Source organism: Pipistrellus kuhlii, unplaced genomic scaffold (genome assembly GCF_014108245.1).
Source record: "Pipistrellus kuhlii isolate mPipKuh1 unplaced genomic scaffold, mPipKuh1.p scaffold_m20_p_8, whole genome shotgun sequence".
Lineage (NCBI taxonomy): Eukaryota > Metazoa > Chordata > Mammalia > Chiroptera > Vespertilionidae > Pipistrellus > Pipistrellus kuhlii.
In genome coordinates this window covers 11270395-11290848 of record NW_023425584.1, presented here as the reverse complement: position 1 = coordinate 11290848, position 20454 = coordinate 11270395, and the positions used below count along the sequence as shown (strand labels likewise).

Below are 20454 nucleotides of genomic sequence, written 5' to 3'. Positions count from 1 at the left end.
TCCTCAGTGGTTGTAGATAGGATGAGATGAGGCCCTTTGTAAATGCTCAGTACATATTAGCCAGTGACTGGAGGGTGAAGAGATGGAGTCAAGACCACATCACTGTGCATGGGCGAGTGCCTGCACCAGGTAGACATGTACAGTGAAGGCACATTTCCTGTGCCCATTTCTGTGTGCCCTGACTTATCTGACAGTGACATGACACTCTGGGGTGATATTTCGAGTTAGCTCCCACTGGGTTCCAGATAATAATGCAGCCAAATATGAAAGTCATCTCCCAGCAGCACATCATTGAGATGAGACAGTTGGCGATCAGTGGATTAAATGAGATGGTGATATTCTAGCTCTGGAACATCCTAAGTGAATCAGTGCTGCAACTGTTCAACCTACTACACTTTCCTCCACCTCCCCATCTGCCCCTTCGCCTGCTTCACTTTTTCTCCCTTTCTTCCACATGTCCTCCCCATTTTCTTCTTTAAATTTCTCCCCTAGAGATTCAACCTACTGGATCTGGAATCCAAACGTTGCCATAGAAATGCAGACAGACACAGATAAACATTCTGCTTCAAGGTGAGACTGCAGGTATGCAGAATTAACAGATGAGTAAAAGAGGAAGATAATATATAATTAAGAGTAAAGATCAGCTGAAGAAACTCAATGCCACACAAATAAAGGACTTTGCCTGTAGAATCTAGAACTCTTCCTTTCTCCAGCAGCTGCATATTTCAGTAGTCTACTAACACAGTCTGGGCCCCATCCTACACAGCTGCAGACAGTCAATCAGTTTCTCCCTCTCCCACCTCTATTCCTTGAAAGCAGCTCAGCAAATCCTTTGGCAGTGACAGTACAGGGTGGGGCAAAAATGTTCCCAGTTGTGAGTATGTGAAACAGTCTATTCATGTATTATTATTTATTAATTATTGTATTATTTTCCATGCAAACAACTGTAAGTCTACTTTTGCCCACTCCCATGTATTGCTAAAATCTACTATGACTGTCTCCTGTTTCCTAGCACTCTGTGCTCTGTTCCTTCTCCGATGCCTCTCCCAGCACTGAGGACCCCCTTTCCAGCCTGCTTGACCCCAGCCATGACCTAAATACACATCATCTTCCCCACAAGCACGACTGACACCAGGTGATGGTGTTTAACCGCATGTTACTAAAGACTTAAGTAGAACACACAGGAATTGCAATGCAGAAAGGAAAACTTCAACCTTTCTAATGGATCTCAGTAGACTGCTCCAGGGTCCACTGTTCTTGGGGGTACCTCCTTCTCCTCTGCCTTCCCTGCGATGTGTTTGCAGATGTGCATATACCACCCCCTCCGTACCCCTGAAGCTGCCCAGGGTGCTCTGTAGACAGGGGAAGCACAACTAAGAATCATATAATTCAAGTGAGTTAAACCCTGCCACCTGTGAAGATAGGCTCTAGGCTCCTCACATCCCTATCTCTTCCTCCAACACAGCTTCTCAGCCTGACTTTGGAAAACCAAGATGTTTCAATGACAGATTTCCCCCAAACAAGAGTACTATGACCTTGAACACTAAGTTTAAGACTCCGTGGGGGGTGGGGGGGTGGGGGGGTGTCACATACAGACTTAATAACGTTTGACATTATTTTGATGAATTTCTTATTTTAAAGCTTCAACCTGAGATCCAGTTCTCAGGTTGGGCTCAAGGTCAGTGAGCCTGGCACTCCTTCCCAGCACAAACTCAACCAGTGGGGTGCTCTCTCCAGGTCTGGCTATGATGCTAGGCAGCATTGAGACTAGAACTGAGCAGATCTTTCTATCAGCTTCACAACAAGCCCTGGCTGTCTCAGATTTATCTTTCCAAAAAAATAACAGAACACTACAACTCTACCTTTCTCTTTGTGGGAGGGGTTAATGCAGCCCTATTGAGAAATCATGAGAACGCAGTAAACAGTGCCTCAGCCACCCCTTCCTGATGTTCCTTAGGTCCTACACAGGGTTTAAGGATGAACTCAGATTTGAAGAAACTACGCACTTCAACTTTTGCACATATGCACCAAGAACGAATGTGGCCGCGCCATTCATTTAGATGCCATTCAACTTATTTTTATCCAGCATCTCTTGTACAAAGTGTTCTCAATGTTTTACAGCGCGTGAGAGAAGAAATAAAATGAAGGTGGTTGGCAAATTGGGAATTGTTACTGCTGGGGAAACAAAACAAAAGCAGCCAAGCAATTTATAGAGATGGAGCGAAAGACGGTTAAGAACGGGCAGGTTTTTAATGCTTTCCTGGTATACATTTTGTTCATACTGTACTTAGAGGAGATAAAAGGAAAAATGTCCAAAAATGCCAGGCTCTGCATTTTATTGTTAATTGGAGCCCTTGATTGGAGAAAAATCCCTCCAATTCCTCCAGGGCTTGGGTGGGATTGAAAGTGATCAGAATGTGACTAAGCAAAATAAAAGAAAGAGAAGACACTATGAAAAAGTTTTGTAGGAATAGAAATATACTCATGAAAAGAACTCACATAGAGAGTTGAGTCAATAAAAGTACTCAGTGAAAAAATTGGGCAGTACAGGAGTAGAGTCCTGCTTGGTCCATCTGAGCAGAAATTCATCTACAACGGGGTCAAACCCAAATCAGGCTATGCACAGGAAGCAGCAGCAAAAACTAGGAATCCCACTCATTTACCCTCCCCCAGCCAGCATTCAAAAGGGAGGAGCTATGAAAAAAAAATATGGCTAAGCTCTGCTGGTGTGGCTCCTTGATTGAACGCCATAGTTTGATTCCTGATCAGGAATGCCCAGGGTTATGGCTGGATCCCCAGTGGGTATGTGCAGGAGGCAGCTGACTGATGATTCTCTCTTATCATTGATGTTTCTATCTCTCCCTCTCCCTTCCACTTTCTGAAATCAATAAAAACATACCTAAAAGAAAAATGAAATATGGTTAAGTTAAGGCCTCACAGGTAAAACAATAAAATGCAGAGCCTGGAGAGGCATAACACCTACTCACTATTAGGTAGAGAGCAGCCCTGGTTAAGGCTTTAAGCATTTACCTGCTCTGCGGGTGGGTCACTTGGCTCCTAAGGCATCTGAAGGCTGTGGAGAAGGAGGCAGACACAGCTGAGTCCACCTCACCCTTGCATTGTTTACCCAGAATGGGTAGTTCCATATTGTAAGGGAAGTATATTTGGTAAAACATATTCAGATTCCAGATACTTGCTGGGTCCTTTCTTCTCATATCAAATCATCACCACTGCCTTTTGTGCATTTTCGAAAAGAAGACAGAGACCCAGAGAAGGAGCAACGACCCGAATCCACCTACGCTACTGATTGTTTGGCTGGGAACAACTGGGACATCATTGGAGCCCTTGATTGGCAATTATAACTAATGAGATGGTCAGCTTCACCTGCCATGGCACGAGCAGGGGTGTGGAAACCAGAAGACTCCAGGCTAGTTCTGTTTCTGTCAAATATGATTTATGCTTCTGTGGAGAAGTTATTTAACCTTCCTGAGCCTCCTTTTTCTTATCTGTAAAAAAATTTTCTTATATAAAAAAGTAGGGAGGTAAAATTTGACTATTTCAGTGGAAACCTTTGGCTATGGTTACTAGTTCTGTCTGTAGTTGATTTTGAGTGAGGACACCTGATTTGACCCATAGTACATTTCTGTTTTTTTATTCTAATGAATCTGCAGTAAATATGTTAACATCTCTCAATCAAGCTGCATAAATAGGAAACGCTCAAGCTAAAAATAGCAAGAAATAGAAACCGACTCAAGCTGAGTACAGCAAGGTGTGGTGTATTGTGAGGAACCTCGGTATCTTGTAAAAAATCTTAGTCACTACAACCATATGTCATGAAGACTGCTGCCAAGAACCCAAGGATTTTCTCTCCTTTCCCCATTTCCCCTCAACACTTGTATCTTCCAGACATTTGCTTAATTTTTCCCCCTTAAAGAGCAACTTTCTATCCACTCATGAACATGTACACAGATGTCCCTCCAGATACTGGAAGCTCCTGGAGTCCCTGTGACTGTCCATTTGGTTGTCCTAGATCAGTGGTCTTCAAAGCAAGGTTCGAGACCCACATGCAGCTCTTTGGCCTCTTGAGTGTTCTAATACTACTTCTTCAAAATAGACTTGCCCAGGCTGAAAACTGACTTCTGCGCATGGGCCACGAAGTTTCAAATAACTGTATGTGTGCACCTGCACATGGTATTTTGTGGAAAAGCCACCCTCAAGGGGCCAAAGAGCTGCAGTTTGCCGACCACTGTCCTAGATTAACAGTATCAATCTCTGTGGCTCAGTTCCTATGTAAATAGAGGCTGTGGGTCAGCAATGTGAAAGGGTAGCTTTTCTAGGCTCTGATGAGACATGTCTTATAAGATAGTGAGGAAGAGCTGTTGTCTCTATTGGGCACATGACATTTCTTTAGAGAAACTCAATATTTTACAGTGAATACTGCTCTATGCTTTTTTGAGATTCAAGAATAAAAGAGTAAGTAAAGGTAAATGACCTTTTCCAATATTATCCAGATATAATTGAATCTAAGTAGGCCATTGAGAAGAGGCCGAATGTCATTATGGGCCATAATAAATATTTAGGATAATAGATGTTTTCCTTTTACTATATGGTACAAGTTCCCTCCATTCTTCACAAACATACACCTCAAGATAACTTTCATAGCTATAATCTTCTATTATGCTGAACATTTTGCTTTTGAGTTACTGGAACCTCATAGACCAGTGAACTCAAAAGACAGAAATGTGGTTTCACTATTTTTTCTGACACTTGTAGAGAAATCACTGGCCTGACTTTGATTTGATAAGCCAAGAGCATGAAACCCCTTACATTTAAAACAGATGAGTGAATAATTCTTTAAGGATTGTAAAATTCCTCTGTTTCCATTGTAAGATCCATTATTTAAAATAGGATAAACACTACAGTGTTTAAAAATTGAGTTCTGCTCCAGGACATGGGCTTCTTGCCAGGATTGAGCAAAGTGCAATAACTTAGAGAAGGCTAATAACTGTGAAGTGTTATTACATTATTTGGACACTGCTCTGAGACAGACTAATAGCAGTGACTTTAATGTGTGAATATCCAGACTACAGAAGCAAATGAACTGAATTTCTGTCCATCAGGAACTCCATGGGATACAGACATCATTCACTTGCTTGGTGTCTGAGCTTCATCACAATAAGAAGGCACTTTGGTTCACCCCCAGATCCCCCTGCATCACCCAAATGCTGCAGACCCTTTCCCATCTCTTGGCATTCCTTGGCAGAAGCCTTGATTTTGTACTTGAAAGGGTTGAGACTGACAGAATTGATTCTTTTAAATGCTTAGAGAGAAAAAACAACAACACATTTCGGCTTCTATTCTGAAGAGGAAGATAAGAATGAGAAACCATTATGGGGTGTGATAATAGAAAACTTTTGGGTCAACAACGCAACCCCATTCTCTCTGACAATTGTCATAAGGGGTCCCCTGATCAAATATGTTTGGGCCAGGGGAAAAAAAAACCCAGGTTTGTCTGATTTTAAAAGTTATTCTCTCTGTTGTCATTCTTTCTGACAATCTAAATACCTCTGAGGACTACTGGCTAGGCCTAGGTGATCACTTCTGATTGGAAGAGGTTCAAGGCTGGAAGGGGTGGAGGCAGAAGATAAAGCAACCTGGAAGCCCTCCACTTGGCCTGGAGGTCTCACAGCCTGTTCAGTGGAGGAGATCCAACCACTGAGTAAATCATATTTGAGTTTGGAATAAGATAAATCTCATTCAAACTGTAGTTGGGCTTTACAACAAACCCCTAACTCCATTCCAGCAGATGGATAGGCTGAAACATCTCTCTTCAGGAATCTTCCCAAAGGCAGTAGGGATACGTGGAAAGGCCTTGCCTTCTGGACTCCATTGATCCCAAACTGTTGCTTGCAAATCTATTTCTCTACCTTCTCTTTTTGGTAGATTCTCAGTGCTGCTGAGGCCAGCTGCTCACACAATATGCTTGTAGCAGCATCCCTGGCAGGCTCTTCCTCACAAAGCCAGTCTTGTTTATGGCCTTCGCAACTGACTGCATGCTCTGAAGCTCACCCAGGCTTCAGAATCAGGAGAATATATATGCCTGCTGGTATGCATCTTCCAGGGTCAGTTCAAAATTAGTGGTATAAAATGAAGAGTTATGACATTCATAGTTTCATACCAACACAAGAACAACAACAATCATGGCAGCAATTATAATGTCTTGGAGCATTTACTTAAAACCTTAAAAACAGAAAACCATTGCTGAACACCACTGAGTTAACTGTCAGAATCAGGGGTAGGGAGGACAAAGTCAGCTGGTTACAGTTTTTCTTGCTCAACTTCTCAGATCAATGTTGTCTCACAGAAGGAATCCACATGGTCTGGGGGTGACATGCCTACCCCAGTACTGAGTTTAGGAGGATTGGCTGATTGAATCACAAAGTCCACTCTGGAGGTTGGGAATGTGAGGAATCTTGATTGGTAGTCCCACCTGAAAACATGAAATAGGGCCCATTTCATTTGTTTATTCAAAGGCAGTAAGTGAAGGAGTTGAGTTGGGTTCCGTAGCTTCATATGAATAAGCTGTGCACTATAGGGCTTCCTTTCAGAATGAGAACTCAACCTTCTGACAGTAACTTCTACTGCTGTCATGCAAAGCAAAATATTTCCTTGACCTTCTCCTCTGTGCTCATGATATCAGAGATAGAAGCTTGTTTCTTACTGTTTTATTCATTCACAGGTCCCACTCATTAGGAACAGTGGCTTCCTTTTCAGTAGATCAATGAACTTATCTCTCCCAGTGAAAGGAAATTTTAGTAATACAAAAGATTAAAACAATCTGCAGAAAAGTGCTTGTTTCTTTGACTTCTACACTTTATCTGAGATGAAGAAAAGAATTGAGGTGGGTTCTTGTTTGTTTTTATCTCTCAAGTCAATAAAACCACAAACAGTCCATTTGGATGGTCCTATATTAAACCAGTTACAAGACCCAGTAAGTCTGTTATATCACATTCTTTGGCATTAGTCATAGTCTACATTTTTTTATTACTCATTTTTATCTTGCGCTTGACTGTCAACTGAATGTGAGGGACTTTAAAAATATTTACAAATTTATAAAGAAGAATAAGTATGAGCCTCATTTGACAGATAATGAAACTGAGGATTAGAGTATTTAAACTGTTCAAGCAAGGCTGCATGGCTAATAGGAGAGGAGTTGGGATTCATACCCAGACCTGTCTGGCTGCAAGCCCATCCACCCGCCTCTTAGGACACTGCATTATTTATGCATGAGACACTGTGTTCTTTATGATTTGTTCCAAGGTGTTTTTCAGTTGATTGGCTCTTATTAAAACAGCTAAGTGAAGGCCCTCTTAAATAAATAATGCTCTGTGTTTTGTTTTGTTTTTTTGGTGTGAATGTAGAATACTGTTCATCCATACCTGGACCATTAATAGTTAATTTGTTTCTGCATCCTCAGTCTCTCACATAATTTTTTTCTTTATCTCACTCTCCTCAGATTAATAACTGAATTAAAATAAGCAGGCATAAACACCACAACAATATCTATGAGAAGCTGAAATCAAATTTGAACCCATCCTAATGCCTTCCCCCAAAAGAAAAAGAGGCAATGATTATCTTAGAAAACACTATGCAACAGAATAACCCCTGGGTTCTCGTTAAAAAAAAAAAAAAGGAGCTTCTTCAGGTTCCAATCCCAGCAACCATGCTTTGGTAGCACTGATCCAGATACAAGTGATCCACCAGCAGGCAACATTTTGGAAAATCTTGGTCTAGCAACTCAAGAACTAACTTGATTCTTGTTAGATGTGGTCCCAACACCTATGTCCCATTGCTAGATTGAAATTTGATCATTATAATCCACTAGAGGCCTGGTGTACAAAATTTGTGCATGAGGGGTTCCTCAGCCCTGCCTGCACCCTCTCCAATTCAGGGCACCATTCTCGCCTTCCCCCCACCCCCCTTTTGCAGGGATTGGGACTAAACCAGCAGTTGAATATCCCTCTCACAATCAGGGACTGTTGGCTCCTAACCACTTGCCTGCTTGCCTGCCTGATCACCCCCAACCACCTCTGCCTACCCCTAATTGCCCTCCCCTGCCAGCCTGATTGCCCCCTAAATGCTCTCCCCTGCCAGCCTGATCAGCCCTAACTGCCTCTGCCTCTGCCTTGGCCTCTGCACTGTTGCTTTGCCTGGAAGGATGTCTGGTCTAATTAGCATATTACCCTTTCATTAGTATAGATAATTGCTGGGCTATATTGGAAAGGACACACTGTAATGATTGCACACTGGATTAAGTACCAGGGGACCTAGCTTTTAATTTGGTCTTAGTTTTCTGCATCTCTAAAAATTTTGTGTGAGCATTTAGAAAAGTTAAAATTGACACTATACCAATTTAGACATATTCTTGAGGGATATCAGAGATGCTGCCTTCTAGAACTGTAGAACTTACAAAGGATCCCCTAACATAACTGTTATTCTATGTTAAGACAACATTTGTAAATCTTGCAACTTATTTTCCTTAAAGAATGATAGAATCTTCAGGATTCTATATGAATTCTTCTGAAACAATTTTGATAGTAACTTGTCTATTTACCCAGTTTCTTCCATTATTCATAAACCCTAGATCACATGTGTCAAACACAAGGCCCGCGGGCCAAATCCGTCCCGCCAGGCCTTGCAATGTGGCCCGCACCGCGCTGTCATCACTGCACTCCGCTGCGTTTCCATCACAATGACAGTTTATGACTGTTCAGTAAACCATTCGGCCCGCGATTTAGGCTGGATTTTAGATTTTGGCCCCTTCTCTGATTGAGTTCGACACCCCTACCCTAGATGGACATCTCAGTATCATTAAATTTATACCTACTAGTGACCCAGTGAAAAGGAATTAATTAGAAGGTGGCTGGCAGGGTGGGACAGGGGAAGATGGGCCAGACATTCCCTGGAGCCGACCTTCCCCAGGGTCCCTCCCCAGTGTCTGAAGTGAGTAGGGTCCTTCCAGCAGGTGGGGTCCCTTGGCTGGGCCTGTAGTGATTAGGCCAAAACCAGCTCTCTGACATCCCCCCTGAGGTGTTCTGGAGTGCGAGAGAGCATTCTGCAAAGTTGCTGTCATACAGGGTGTGGAACACAAATGCAAGTGTGCAGCAAACCAGATTTGGGACTGACAGAGTCACAGGAGCAACATAACCCAAGCCGAAGGTGGAATCGCCTAGCCCAGTGAGGAATCAGGCTCCCTCCTCTCTGGTTTTGGGGTGTGTCACCTGAGAACCACTGCTCCCAAGTCACTGCAGCTCAGCAGCTCCTAAGTTGAGCGTCTATCCCCTGGTGGTTAGTGCACATCATAGAAGCCGGTTGAATGAGTGGAGGGTCACTTAGCATATTAGCCATATATATATAATATATGCATAATAAATAATCATTGGTAAAAGAACAATGATTTGACAAAAAACAATATCATTGACAAAGATATTCATCTGTGTTCTTGGTCATTCATTAGTAGGAGAAGAAAAGCAAAGGACTAAATCAAAGGTAATTGGAAATAATAAACATTTTCTTACATCCTCCAGGAAAGATTATTCAGGAATACTGGTCCCATTGTAAGCTGCTTGTCATTTCATTGAGTTCAACTTTGTTTAACCAGACAGCCTAGAACTGCATCTATTTTCAGTCTTGCCATTTCTAGACAGTGACCGGTAAGCACAGATCTCACTAATAATCAAATACAAACCAAATGAAATGGCTGTTTTTCATGGCTAATAAATTGGGAAATGTTTTAACATGAGACAAAATTATAACAATGTTAGAGAGAATTGGAAAACCAGGTACTCTTGTTTACTGATGACGAGCACAAAGTGATGCTGTGCATTCAGACCTCAAAATGTTCCATATAATTTGACTTAGCAATTCTCTTAATAGTAAAAGTATTACAAATGAGAGTAAGCATTCACTTGTCCAATCTCCCAAAGGCTAAGGTGCCACCAGTTAGGGAGTTAGTCAGAGCAATTCCACGATCTGACTTACCTTTTAAAAAGATCAGTCTAGCTGCAGTGTAGGGAACAGTTTATATGGTGGCATCAAGAAGACCAGGTTCTCAGAATAGTCTAGGTCCATGGTCAGCCAACTGTGGCTCGTGAGCCACATGCGGCTCTTTGGCCCCTTGAGTGTGACTCTTCCACAAAAGACCACGGCCTGGGTGAGTCTATTTTGAAGAAGTGGCGTTAGAAGAAGTTTAAGTTTAAAAAATTTGGCTCTCAAAAGAAATTTCAATCGTTGTACAGTTGATATTTGGCTCTGTTGACTAATGAGTTTGCCGACCACAGGTTAGGTGAAGCCTGTGGTGGCTCAGACAAGGGTATTGCAAGAAAGACGGTGAGAAGGAGTCAAGATATATTTTGAAGTTACAGCCACCATGCTTTTCTGATGAATTAGATGCTAGGTGAGAGGAAAAGAAGAGTAAAAAAATAACTATAGGGTTTTTCTTGCCAGAATAACTGAAGTTGCCACCCACTTTGGGGGAAAGATCAATTATGAACCTTTTGAGTTTGTGATATCCATTTGCTTTCCAAAATATAATGTCAAGAAAATGACTGGAGTTTAGGAAAGGAATGTGGAATGAAGATATAAATTAGAGGCACTCCAGGGTGAAGAGGTTGTCAAGCAGATGAGAAATCAGCAAAGGACCCTGAGAAATGGGAGCAAAACCCAGAGAATGCTAAGAACGTTGGTTTCATGAGCAAAAATACCCATTATTAAATAGCTTAGGCTGTCATCTGACACTACACTTACTCATACTCAGGATTATTCTTGGTTCTGCAGAACACGTAGACTTTATTCAGTTATGTAACAAAGAGTTACTAAGCAGATGCCATGCTAAGCAGGGTGCTGACTGCTGGGAATTAATCATCAATTTTTGGAGTTAGAACTCTTCCAAATGAAGTGATGTCTAAGCTTTTACCTGGAAAGTATGAATAGGAATTAGTAAGGGAGTGAGTTTTGGAGGATGAAGAAAAGTGTCTTAGGAAGGAACAGTAAGAGCAAAAGCTAGAGGCAAAGGAGCAAGCAGTATCCCAATGGAATTGAAAGTAATTCAACCTGGTGGGAGCCTGGGATTCAAGAGCAGGATGAAAGGAAACAGGGTTTTGATATTAAAAATGAACAAGAAACAGATCACAAAGGACCTTGAGTATCATGATCAACTTAGGCTTTCCCTAGTCAAAGTAGAAACTTGGAAGGTTTCATAAAGGGATATGACATGATTAGATTTCTGGACAGGGACTTGTGGTGCTGGTTAGTTTTATATGTCAACTTGGTTGGACTGTGATGCCCAGATATTTAATCAAATATTATTCTAGATGTTTCCAGAAGGCTGTTTTTGGATGAGATTAACATTTAAATCAATGAACTGTGAATAAGGCAGATTGCCCTCCATATTGGGCCTCATCCAATCAAGTGAAGGCCTGACTAGAACAAAAGGCTTACCCACTTTGAGCAAGAAGGGATTTGGCCAACAGATAACCTTTGGACTTGAACCACAATATCTTTTCTGGTCTTCAGCCTGCTGGTCCACTCAGAAGATTTTGGACATGCTAGCCTCCAAAGTTGCATGAACAAAATCCTTCAATTCTCTCTATACTTACCCTATACACATCCTATTGGCTCTGTTTTTCTGGAGAATACAGACTAATACAGCTGGGAAGAGGAGATTGGAAGCAGGAGGCCCCATCCGGGCTCTGCATATGCTGTGTGGGCTTGGGAAGCTCACTGAGCATTTGTTTTTTTCTATCCCCTCCAAACCAGGGCTCCCAATGGGGCCATCCCAAGTACTTTGAGACTTCTCCTGGAACAAGAACCAGAGCCAGGAGCCAGCATCCTTAATATCTGCCAACGTTGAAATGGGAAAAGCTTACTTCAAACTGGCAAGATTCCTGTAATTTAATTTTAGATGAAGGCTTTTAAAAGTTAAAAAGTTTTTATTTATTAATCATGATGTACTTTGTATACATCAAGGAGAGAGAGAGAGAGAGAGAGAGAGAGAGAGAGAGAGAGAGAGGGAGGGAGAGAGAGGGAGGGAGGAGGGGACTTCTAAATGAATTCCTGGCAAGTGGAATAGAAAATAGAATGAATAAATAAAGATTTGGCAAGCCACTTCTGAAAGGTTGCCAACCTCAAGTGAGTCTTCGATCCCTCCAAGTGTGTTTTTAAACATGTAAAGAACACTAGATGAAAGAAATCCTTTCATTTTTTTCAGTCAGGCTTGGTTCAAAGAAGCCTAGTCATTCTAGGGCTTGCCTGAAACTTGTCACTCCAAATTATTCTTTGATTTAAGATGACATGAGGAGTGACGTCATGGTGGGTAGGGTGGCAGAGAGCTTGCATATTGGCTATTGCTCTGACACCATACATTTAGGGACAAAAATGGGTTTACATTATTTTGCTACTGTTTGCTTTAAAAACTCAAGGATTACAGACTAATTGTGCCTATTGTCATTCCTGAGAACTTTCTCCACTAATCTGGTATTATCCTGAGAGGTGGATTTTGTGGCTTAGCAAAATATTCAGCAGAAAAATATCACATTATTTCAGAATTCAAACAAATTTCAGAGGAGAGCAAGATATGGAAAGTTCTACTTTAGGAAATTATAGTAGTTAGAATATGAGTGGGGGAATTTTCTTGTGTTGGGGAAAACATCTAGGAATATTCTCTTCCCAAGGTAAGCAACAGACCTCGCACCATCCACCCCCCCCCCCCCCCCCCCCACATAGGCTCATAGTCACACGCTCAGGTGTTTGAGCATATTTGTTCTCTCTGTTGGATAGATATGTTGACAACGTAGCAGGAGGGATGTCAAATGTATATGTACTTGACACTTTTAGATTATACAGTTTGCTATTTACATCGTAAGATTGAGAAGAACCTGGTTGGGACTCTTCCTACATGCGAGTCTTCTCAGTGGTCAGCCCTTTGCAGTGATATCTCCTGCAAATCCTGATTTTATTGGGCAATTTTATCCTGACAGATCACCTCGTTCAAGCTAACAGAGTCAAATGGGGCGCTTCTTGGACATTCTAAAGTCACTAAGAGTGAACGGTATCATGCTTGTCACCAACAGGGTCACCAGTCTCAGGAGAGTTCCCATGTGTTAGAGAGCTGCCCTATAATCCAGGTTAGGCTCTGTCTTTCCAAACCCAGCATGAGATTTGGCAGGTGGTGGGGTCTCAGCACATGCTTCTGGAGAAATGACCAAAATAATGAGAATGAAACAAGCCTGGTCACTTACTTTCAATGATGAGGTGGAAAGAAATTGCAAGGATTTGGGGGCCACTCCAGCCTGTATAGAAATCCAAGTTCTTTCATGCTCGTGGGCAAGATTCTTATTCATTCTGATCTTGAGTGGCTTCAAGTTTTAGGAAGATGGAAAGGATTAGATGAATATTAAATTTGCAAGGTACTTAGCATAATATCTTCAGCAGATATCTGTTGAATGTTAAATGAATGAGCACCTTATGTTTACCATGTTTTTGTAATTGAAGCCAAGTTCTTAATTATCCTTAATATAAAATATCTAACCTACCAGAACATTTAATAATGACGATCATAATAAGATTTTATGATGATACTTAACAAGAGGAACAATACTACTACTTACTGTTTATACACCACTTATCACATGTCTTGTACTGTGTTAAGAACTCCTTACAGATTATTTCATTTCATCTTCACAACAGCCCTTTGAAGAATGTACAATTATACCTTTGCTTAATATTGTAGATAAGAAAACTGAGATTAAGTAGCTGCACAGTCATCTATAATAATAAAAGTGTAATATGCTAATTAGATCGTTTGTCCTTCTGAACAACCTTCTGGACAAAGCTGGGGCTGCTGCTGATGGCGGGAGGGAAGTCTGGGTCCTGGGTGCCAGAGGGAAGCCGGTGCCGGAGGCCGGGGAAGGAAGGCCTACTCTTGCACGAATTCTGTGCATCAGGCCTCTAGTTTACCTAATATATGATAAATCAGAGCGCAAACTCAAATCTGCACAACAGCTGGTCCCGCATTCCCAGGCTTCTCCTTGCTCTTCACAAAAGCCTTCCTTCTACAACCTAACTTTTATTAATAGAGAAAAGAGTTTCTGAGCCCAATGAAACCACACACACGCATCCTTTCAAGTTTTATTTATATTTCTTAATTCAAGAATTACACACTAGCCAACATTATTATATATTTACATGCTGAAACTGACTGTAATTAGTTTAAATTCAAGAAAATAATTCTTATGTGCTACTCATTTATAATCCTCATTTGTTACTATCTCATGTATCCCAGAGATTTTAGTAGTCCTGTTTTTAGAAAGACATGAAAAATAGATGCAATGATATCCACTTGTGTTTTGCACTTCCTAGCCATTGGAAAATCTGCATTATGTGCATATTAAAAAAGGCTACAAGGTAAATAGTAAGGCGGATAGTCACTACACTGTGAAGGAACTAGAATGTCACTTTTTATAAAAGGACAATTCAGAACTGTGCAGGGACAATATTCATAACAAAACTATTTAAACACCCATGCAAATAATAATAAAAATGTTATGGAATTTAAATTATTCGCAACTTTGAATTATGTTAAAAAGGAGTGTGGTTGAAAACAAATTACTGAACCTCAAAGGGAAAAACAGTGCAAGGACACACACATGGGCATCAGCTTAGTGGACAATGAGACAGGAGAGAGACATTTGCTTTTGAAAGTTAAAAAACACAAAGTTTTGTTTTTCATTTTGGGTCATAGTTGTCGCAAAAAAACTTGAAGCAAATTAATATCTGATGTCACAATTTTGCAAACTTCTGTAGAAATGTTTTATTTCCCTATCCAAATAACAACAGATATTTAAGAGTACTGCTGCTTTTATGTTTTGTTTTGTTTTTTTCTTAAATGATTTCTTTAGGGTAGTATCTTAATTAGCATTATTCTGGATCTTTACTATTTTTGACAATGTTCCTAGTGTACTTGGAAAATCGTGTTCATACCTTTGGTGTAAAGCAGTGTCTTTTTTTTGTTTTCCCTCATTTTTCACTTTTTCTTTCCTTTTTTTGTTTTTTAATAATTCTGGAGTCTTTGGTTGAAAGAAAGAATACTACCTAAGGACAAAAAGCTATTATATATATATATATAAAAAAAAGGTCTCCTAGGATGTAACAAATTTCTGGAGCAGGTATGCATCATAAGCAATTTTATTTCCTGTAGTGCTGTCAATATAAACTTTTACTCTTTGAAAATTGACATGTAAGTTACAACCTTTGGTTTCTTGAATTCTGACACATAAAAACCCTTTCAAGTAAATAATGATGATTTCTGCTTTTCCCAATTGCCATTTCTAAGGCTATCTCTTGGTTTGTTACATTCACTACATGAATACTGTGTGTTTATAGAGGGAGGAAGAATGGGAGTGAGTGGGCAAAGGAAAGAATGTTGTGTTTGAATGTGTGTGTATGTGTGTGTAGATGCATGTGTGTGTGAGCAGGTGTGTGTATGTAGATGTGTGTGACTGAGAGCGTGTATGTGTAAATATGTATGAGTCTATGAGTGAGTGTGTGTAGGTGTTTGTAAGTGAGCACGTATGTGTAGATGTTTGTGAGTGTATTAAGTGTGTGTGTGTTATTAAACTGAAACCCTTCTATCTGGGATCCCAAACCATTTACGCAAAAAGAATGTTTCAATTACTCTGTTGGGGCTCTGCAGTAACTGTACTTAGTAAAAAAGAAATAAAAAAATGAGAAAAAAATGAAGTATTTGTATCTATAGACTATTCATTTACAGCATATTTAATTATTTACAGTCTATTATAACACATCAACAGAAGCCATGAACAGAATTTGCACACTGCCTTACCATAAAATACAAATAAGAAGTTAAAAATATTTAAGAAATCCATTTTAATATTTACACTCAGTGAAAGTTATGGTTGCTCACATTACATAGACTCTGTACACTTAGCAAAATGGCATGATTGCTACAGTTGAGATATTTGCCCTACCAACATGGTGAGGTTTAGTTATTTTTTTTCCTCCTCCTGGAAGGATTTTTAAAAATCATTTTCTGTTTCCTTAAGACATTTTTGTTTTTAAATGACCAATGGACAATGTGATTTGTTTCCTTGAAAAAGAGCAAGTAGACAAGCAATGCAAGAACTAGTGAGTTTCTGATGTTCTGAGGTACAGCACTATTGTAGTGTCGGATTGTGCAATGGTTCCTAAGAACAGTAGGCATTATTTGCTGATAGAGAAACGCTCAGTACCCTGTATCACTTGTTTAAATATGTGGATTTGTGTTGCCAAGTAAAAAGCACTCATACACTGGTTGAATGAAGGAAATAAAAGATATTAGCTTATTCCTTTTGTTTTCCAATGTATGAATGCATATTTTTATGCATGTATGTTTATATGGATCTCTATATACACTTATATACATGTATATTGTTGTATGACCTGTTGTTTGTTGATTGCTTGGTTGTTTCTGTTGTTGAATATGAAGTTAATCATAAGACTGGAACACAGTTATCTATAGAAAATGAAAATTGGGTGAGTTGCCAATTAAATGCAGGTCTGGCTTAAAATGAGTATGATTCATTTCTCCTTTATGCTTTCTACTGAACTTTCTCTATGTGTTGTGCTTTTTTAAGCTGACAGATATTTCTTTTTTTTTTTGTTACTAAAGCTACAATGTAAAGTCTTTTGGTTTATAAACCATTATTTATTTATTTACTTATTTGTTTAATTATTATTATTTTTTTTAACCGAGCACTGCTTTTGAAGAAATGAGAAGAGGAAAAGTCTACATGGCACTGCTTATCTTATGTCTTTCCCTTTAGAGTAAACTGTAGTGGAAAGACCTGTAACATTCCCTATGCAAACACATGATGTTGTTGCATGAGTTTTCAGTTCTGAAAATGCATTTCATACCTACTAGCAGTCATGTACAATATGTATATATATATACAGATTGAGATCAAAGATTTCATTTTGACTGTGAATTTTAGAGTCAGAATTCGCCTATGAATGTCAGAAAGATGAAAAAACACCTTAATCGCTGGCTATCTGGCTGTTTTATAATTTAAAAAAAACTGTACATAAATGTATAAGCTGATAGTAATAGCATATCAGAATTGCCAAAACACACTTTTGTGGTCCCTAATTTTAACCACTGAATATCAAGCTGACTGGTCTTTCTGGCCTTATAAGATCTAACACCCTTCCCCGACCCCCTCCTCTCAAACCAATTCAACCACAGTAAACATATAGTTAAAGAATAAATTCTATATCTACCATTTGTTACCTCTGGGCAAGATGAGTCAGTTGTTTCTAACTATGTGGTTATTGAATGCCAACATATGGGTTCTGTTCTAGGGCATCTGTTCCAGGTTCCATCCTTTCTCCTTTTCCAGTTTCTGCTTATCACTGGGGGTAGAAATGAATCCCTGGTTATATGGTTTTGACTCTCATGCTTTGAGGTTGCTTCTCTCCACTCCAATCTCGATTACTCTGTTGACTTCCTTGGATATCAAATATTTGTTATGTGACAATACCAAGGATGTTTATGGCTTTTACAATAATTACAAATAAGAGCCCACTTCTTGACTTGGGCTCAGGGTTGTCTCTAGAAAAACCATTCCAGAATGGCATTTTGGAGTTGTGCACCTGAGTTATAAATATACTCCTTCCTGGTATATGCTATTCAGACGAACCCCTGGTGACAAGGGGCAGGCACTTTTATTAGTGTGGTGCCCCCAGATTGCCGTCTAGGTGGAAGTGTGTCCCTGGAGAAACTTGAAGAATCTCTACTCTGAGCCCATGGACAGAACCTTGGTTGGATTCTGCCCACAGGTCATACTCAGAGGTGTTCAAGTGTATAATCAAGAAATAAGGGCCACAGTCCCTGATACAGGTGGGGAGAAAAATACCATCCAATCTGAAGCTAAATTCAGAAGGCTAAGTACTAAGATACTTGGAATAGAAGGACAATAGGACCTACCCTATTCCAAGCAGCTAAATAAATCATCAGGGGGAAAAAGCATAATATTTAAACACAGACAGGTAATGGTCTTAGCTATTATGCAAAATTAGGAAATGTTACTCTGAAAAGAAGTGTCTTTGTTTTTTAAATAGACATAGCAAAGTCATGCACCAAGATAAAGTTCAATAAAATGAAACTGTAAGGAAAATTAAGCAGTTCACTATTTTCTTACTGTCCAACATATAAATTCATATATCCAATTAGTATAGAATGAAGTATAATGATAATTTAAAACTGGAATAAAACAATACATCATGCCTACCTGATTTCAGTTAGACATTTTTCTGAAGTATCAACTGAGGTCCATATCCTTCATCAGGTTAATGTGGCTTTGTTATCCTATTTTCCACTCTTATCATATTTTCCTTGATTGGGGAGATTGCAACATACACAATGAAAGCAATCTTAAAAAATAAAACCTAATATACCCACAATCTAACTCTATTTGTGCACATAATCTTTGAAGTATTGTTTACTATGAAAAATAGCAAGGTGAATTTCATTGCACATAAGGAAATGGAGTTCACTAAATCTCTCCAAAGCCTTACATTTGTTTTCTGTCTTCTAAGAATTTAATCAGAATTTCAGAAGCAAGAAAAGCTGGAAAGGAACATTAATTCTTTAAAGAAGTGAACAAATCCCTCTTTGGAAATACCCTGTTAAAGTCAGAAATGAACTTATAAGGAAAAATGTTGCAGAGACAGCTGACGTTGTGTGAGAATAGCAACCTGTTTGTGTTTTATATTCATATATTTGATAACTCTCAGTCTAACATGGATCTAAGGTGATGCTAATTTGGCTAACTTTTCTCTTTAGTGGGTGTCTTTTAATTAAATAAATTATATAAGCCTCTATAGGCATGCTGTCCAAAGCTTGTGAAGTTGGAACAAAACAAAAAAATCTCTCATTCTACCTTTGCCACTGACCATAAACGAATAGACCAGATGCTGTGTGGGCTGATAAGGGTCATGATGCTTGTTTCAATTTTGTTCCAACAGTCATTTCTGAATTTCCCACTCTGCTCTGGGTTTTTAACTCTTCTTTTAACCACCTAGGAAATAGAGTTTTAGAAAAGTTTCTTTGGTCATCATGCATGATAATGTTTAGAATTTTCCTGGGGTCTACATGCCAAAATGGAAGACGTCATAGTTGATTCCCAGTGCTCAAGCAATCTGAAACTGGCCAACTTGGTTTCCTGAATCTCTCTCTTGACTGCCCCCATCTTTTTTGAACTACGTGAGAACCTTCTAGAATCCAGTGGGAATTTTCATCCCAGGACACCATTATCGCCTTAATAAGATGGGCAGAGACCATCTTCCGTAAGCCTGTTCGCATGGCATTGAGGATAATCTTTCCTAAGCATGGTGCCATCTCAGCAGCATGCCACCCTTCGCAAGGAAGATCGGAATACCTGGATATGACTTTTCAGAGAAATGACTGATAGTGCTATCAAGCCTTCTAAGAATATCTTCTACATAATTCCCCTCCGTGTCAGCTGCACAATAAGCAGATGAAGTGGAACACTCAGACTCAGTCTTGCCAGCATGTGTACAAATGACTTGCATTTTAACTGGAAAAATCACAAGGCCCTTCGTGTACTCATTACTTAGCAGAAGCAACCCAAATGGTATGAAATGGACCACAGGATAGGCCAGCAACTAAGGTATTTTAGCATCACTTTTGTCCTGGATTGATGTGTTTTCCAAGTCCTACGTCAGACTGTACAACTAGTTTGAGGAGGCATCTAGTCCTTGCTTCCCGAGGGAGGCTCTGCTTTAGTTCACATAGTAAAGCCAATAGACAATGTTGAAGAAGGAAAAAACCACTGGGAAGAATATGCGGGACCACCGGTCTATGGCATTCACATCAGTCAAGTCGGGGATGGTGATTTTCAGTTGGGAGGCGCGTCTCCGCAGGCGGCTTTTCTTCTGTGCCACGTGTCGTTCCAGGGCATTTCGGCCAAAGGTATGCCTGGGCAGCCCGGCTTTCCGATACTGGAGGTTGGACGCATCGTAAGCCAGCATCGAACTCCTGGGGTCTCCAAGTCCCATCACAGCCTCCGATGTGGCCATTTCGTTTTTTATCTCAAGAGTGCTCAGCAAGATGTTCTCATGGGGGTCCATCTGCAAGAGAGAAGAATCAAATGAGACAATCAAGACAATAAGCCTTTTAGATGCTTATTATAGAAGGGCATTACGATACAGAGTTTAGGTAGTATAGTTGTCCCTTGAACAACATGGGTTCTAAATGTATGGGCCCTCTTATATATGGATCCCCCCCCCCCCCCCCCCCCCCCCCCGCCCCAATCAATTCCAACACTGTTTTCAATCTGAGGTTGAGATTCTGTAGATATGGAAGGTCAACTGCATGCA

At 40.1% G+C, this 20454-nt stretch overlaps 1 protein-coding gene across 2 annotated transcripts in view; it reads right to left on the bottom strand.

Moving 5' to 3' along the window:
* Window positions 1–14173: 14173 nt before the first annotated feature.
* Window positions 14174–20454, bottom strand: part of GABRB2 (gamma-aminobutyric acid type A receptor subunit beta2) — a 188845-nt gene continuing 182564 nt past the window's right edge. For both annotated transcript variants that reach the window (XM_036424327.2, XM_036424328.2), the window contains one exon: window positions 14174–20205. In XM_036424327.2, coding sequence (XP_036280220.1) covers window positions 19858–20205 — 348 coding nt within the window. In that variant the 3' untranslated portion in view covers window positions 14174–19857. The remainder of the gene's footprint in view (window positions 20206–20454) is intronic.